The 4,721-nt window shown below is 36.4% G+C and overlaps 1 protein-coding gene across 2 annotated transcripts in view; it reads right to left on the bottom strand.

Annotated features, from left to right (window-relative positions):
- Positions 1 to 3,280, bottom strand: part of rras (RAS related) — a 7,311-nt gene extending 4,031 nt beyond the window's left edge. Inside the window, exons 1-4 of one of the 2 annotated variants that reach the window (XM_060892393.1) lie at positions 3,021 to 3,280; positions 2,603 to 2,696; positions 823 to 910; positions 121 to 223 (exon numbers count right to left, since the gene is read on the bottom strand). In XM_060892393.1, the coding sequence (XP_060748376.1) occupies positions 121 to 223; positions 823 to 910; positions 2,603 to 2,689 (278 nt within the window). In that variant the 5' untranslated portion in view covers positions 2,690 to 2,696; positions 3,021 to 3,280. The remainder of the gene's footprint in view (positions 1 to 120; positions 224 to 822; positions 911 to 2,602; positions 2,697 to 3,020) is intronic. The other variant, XM_060892394.1, reaches the window with a different exon arrangement.
- Between the last annotated feature and the right edge of the window lie 1,441 nt (positions 3,281 to 4,721).

Here is a 4,721-nt window from a genome sequence, read left to right as displayed (position 1 = left end):
ACCTCCGAGACCAAAGAGAGGAGCTTATAACACCAAACATGCCCCAAACACACTGACCCCAAACTGACATGTTTACAGTGAGGATTACATGAGGAGCAAAACACACACACACACACTTACCTTCCAATATCATTCAGAGCGAACACCAGTAAGAAGCCTTCTCCAGATCGCATGTACTGCTCTCGCATCGCCCCAAACTCTTCCTGACCAGCTGTGTCCAGAACTAACACACACACACACACACACACACACACACACACACACGTGTCATCGTTTATTAAAGTCACTAAAACTACATGGACTGAAGATTGTGTTTATACCGACAATGACTGAAAAATTACATGATGTGTTACTATAAAAGTCATTAAACAACAATAAAAAGGAACAAAAACACATTTACATCTGAATATGCAAATTAGTACGAGTATAGACAATTGTGTAAATTTCTCTTCTAATATCCCTGAAACACTGATATTTGTAGTATTAGCAAACAGCTCATTGCTGAGATGGACATAAGTGTGATTTATATCCTTTCAGATTTATTTTTCTCTCAGAAACTGAACCGTTGATTCATTACGAACATTCACCAGTTACACGTGAACGTAATTCCCTGCTCATCTGAATGATGTGTTTTAGTGACATCACACAAGTCACTACTGAAGAATCCGTGTAACGGTTTTAATATTTATACCTCAATAAGATCTTTAGCATTAGGAGTGTAATGTTTTTTATTTTAAATATATTTTAAAGTTTATAGTGACTTCAATGATTGTTACAGTCCACACACACACACACACACACACACACACAGCACCAACATACTGTCTAGTCGGGTCTCCTTCCCATCCACGGTGCAGATTTTGGTGTACGAGTCCTCGATGGTTGGGTCGTAGTCAGACACGAAGTACGACTGTGTGATGAGGAACAGATTCAGCGTTACAGTGTTAGAGTTTGGTATGTCGTATCTCACACCAACAGGCTGCAGGGCTCAGGCATGAGAAGACATGTCCACAAGACACACCTTCTATAACATTCTCAGCCATCACAAACTGACTCTCACACTTGACCAAAACACACACACATTTGAGATCCACTACACAGAGCAGAGTGTGTATGATTTTATAACACAGAATTAAAACACCCAGATGTTCTAGTACTGCACAATATGATGATGATGATGATGATGATGATGATGATATCGCAATGAATTAGATCACAATACACTTTCCTTAGATGTAATGATGCCTTTACAATCTGGATCAAAACAGCTTCTTTTGATGTTAAACTGATTACAGACTTGTTATAGACACTTGTGCAGAAAATTTATTAAAACAATGTTTAAAAAAAGACAAGAAAAGGAACTAAATCGATATAAAAACGAAACTAAACAAACCTAAACGGACACAGATCAGAAAGAGGACAAGAAAGACAAAAAGGACAGAAATACAGACACTAAAGAAAGCTTCCACCGATTTTTGCCCGATGTTATTGTTGATGATTTTGGACAGGACTACAGACATCATCATCATCCTCACTCTCATGTATCTGTGTTATATATTTAGCTTGAGAACGATCATATCTACTGTTCAACACGACCAACAGTGTGTACTTTTACTGTCCTCTGCTGTAACACAAGGGAAATGAATGAGCTGTGACTGTAAAGCACAGGGTTGTGTTTTATGTACCACGGCTGATGAAGTGAAAACTCACATACTACATGACTTAAAAGTTTGTTTCCTGATCTTAGTTCCTTAAAGTTACGGGTTCAGATCCGGTTAGGACCAAATTATCATTTGATAAAAGTGTGTTCCAGTATGAATCTTGATCAGTTACAGTACAATACGCTTTCCTGAACATACTGCAGGCGTCTTTGGTACTCCATCATCACTCACACGTTACTGCACAAACTCACAGATGTTAGCTAGTGGAACTGTTACACTTACAAAACCGCACTGCTCTCAGGACATCTGGGTTCTGTGGGACTAGAAAACACTTACTGCTGTAACACACCTGACTCATCAGAGGCACATTAACACACACATCCTCATCTCATGAAACATTGAATTCATAAAAATCTTCTTGTAACTGAATCTGATTGGTCAGGTGATGATTAATTCTAATGATAAAGCAGCTACACGTCACAGCTTTATTTATATTAATGCACTGGCTCCCCTTATCGTTTCTATGGCAACAGCTCATTCACAGGGACTCGTAAACAAATCAAACTGGATGTCCGTTGTACATGTACAGGAGTGTTCACTGTTAGTGTGTATATGTGTGAGTGCATGTGTGTATATGTGTGTGTGTGTGTGTATCTGTGAATGTATGTGTATGTATTTATGTATGTGTGTGTGTATGTATATGTGTGTGTGAATGAATGTATGTATGTGTGCATGTGTGTGTGTGTGGATATGTATGTGTGCATGTGTGTGTGTGTGGATATGTATGTGTGTGTATGTGTGTGTGTGTGGATATGTATGTGTGTGTATGTGTGCGAGTGAGTGAGTGCGTGCAAGTATGTATGTATGTATGTGTGTGTGTGTGTGTGTGCGAGTGAGCGTGTGTGTGTATGCGTGTGCATGTGTGTGTGCATGTGTGTTACCTGTATAAACTGTATAGTGAGGGCACTCTTACCCACACCTCCTCCTCCCACCACCACCAGTTTGTATCTCTCCTCTTCTGACGTCATGCTTCAGCTCAGGAAAGAAAAAGTTTCATTAAAACACAATCAAACAGGTGATAAAGTTAGTAATACGGTAATAAATCAAACAGGTCAAAATGTCCATCGTTCCGTTCATCAGTATTAACACATGAAGTTAAAGGATGTGTGTTTTTAATGACTTCTCCTCACATTAGCCTGTTAGCACTGTGAGCTCAATATGTCTGTATTTTAGCTTCACCGCCAGCTCAAAGTCTCCGTGTGTGTGTGTGTGTGTGTGTGTGTGTGTGTGTGTGTGTAAATGGGCCACATTAAGACATCTGTAAACTGTATAAATAGTGAAAGGAGAAATAAGAGTTACCTTCTTTACGCCTGGACTAAATTAGCTGCTTAGCTTCTGCCCAAGTTGTCGAGTGGAGTTTAAAGTTAAAGTGAGGAAGTAAACAGGACTTCGAGCTGAACTTCCTCAAAGCCGCTCACTTTATCTTCAGATCACACAGAGGAATAAATCATCTTATAGTCCGTTCTTCTGATTTACTGATTTGTCTTCACTACAATCTTACAATCAAAATCTCTCTCTCTCTCTCTCTCTCTCTCTCTCTTCGTGGCCAGAGGCGACTTTGTTCTTTCTCTTCAGGGTTGCCAGATTTTCCAACTGATATATAAATATTTACCCCAAACTCACTGCTATAACACGACCTGTAGAGCAGTCAGTATGTCCGTGTATATACATTAAATATATTAAATATAAACTCTAAACACTTCACACTGTTCATTTACATCACTCCATCTTTATTTACATCACTCCATCTTTATTTACATCACTCCATCTTTATTTACATCACTCCCTATTTATTTACATCACTCCATCTTTATTTACATCACTCCCTATTTATTTACATCACTCCATCTTTATTTACATCACTCCATCTTTATTTACATCACTCCATCTTTATTTACATCACTCCTTCTTTATTTACATCACTCCATCTTTATTTACATCACTCCTTATTTATTTACATCACTCCATCTTTATTTACATCACTCCATCTTTATTTACATCACTACATATTTATTTACATCACTCCATCTTTGTTTACATCACTCCATCTTTATTTACATCACTACATATTTATTTACATCACTCCATCTTTATTTACATCACTCCTTATTTATTTACATCACTCCATCTTTATTTACATCACTCCATCTTTATTTACATCACTCCCTATTTATTTACATCACTCCTTATTTATTTACATCACTCCATCTTTATTTACATCACTCCCTATTTATTTACATCACTCCATCTTTATTTACATCGCTCCATCTTTATTTACATCACTCCCTATTTATTTACATCACTCCTTCTTTATTTACATCACTCCCTATTTATTTACATCACTCCATCTTTATTTACATCACTCCATCTTTATTTACATCACTCCATCTTTATTTACATCACTCCCTATTTATTTACATCACTCCATCTTTATTTACATCACTCCCTATTTATTTACATCACTCCATCTTTATTTACATCACTCCATCTTTATTTACATCACTCCATCTTTATTTACATCACTCCTTCTTTATTTACATCACTCCATCTTTATTTACATCACTCCTTATTTATTTACATCACTCCATCTTTATTTACATCACTCCATCTTTATTTACATCACTACATATTTATTTACATCACTCCATCTTTGTTTACATCACTCCATCTTTATTTACATCACTACATATTTATTTACATCACTCCATCTTTATTTACATCACTCCTTATTTATTTACATCACTCCATCTTTATTTACATCACTCCATCTTTATTTACATCACTCCCTATTTATTTACATCACTCCTTATTTATTTACATCACTCCATCTTTATTTACATCACTCCCTATTTATTTACATCACTCCATCTTTATTTACATCACTCCATCTTTATTTACATCACTCACTATTTATTTACATCACTCCATCTTTATTTACATCACTCCCTATTTATTTACATCACTCCATCTTTATTTACATCACTCCTTCTTTATTTACAT

This window comes from Tachysurus vachellii, chromosome 18 (assembly GCF_030014155.1).
Source record: "Tachysurus vachellii isolate PV-2020 chromosome 18, HZAU_Pvac_v1, whole genome shotgun sequence".
Classification (NCBI taxonomy): domain Eukaryota; kingdom Metazoa; phylum Chordata; class Actinopteri; order Siluriformes; family Bagridae; genus Tachysurus; species Tachysurus vachellii.
The sequence above is the reverse complement of the archived record's forward strand: the minus strand, read 5'-3'. Positions and strand labels throughout refer to the sequence as shown.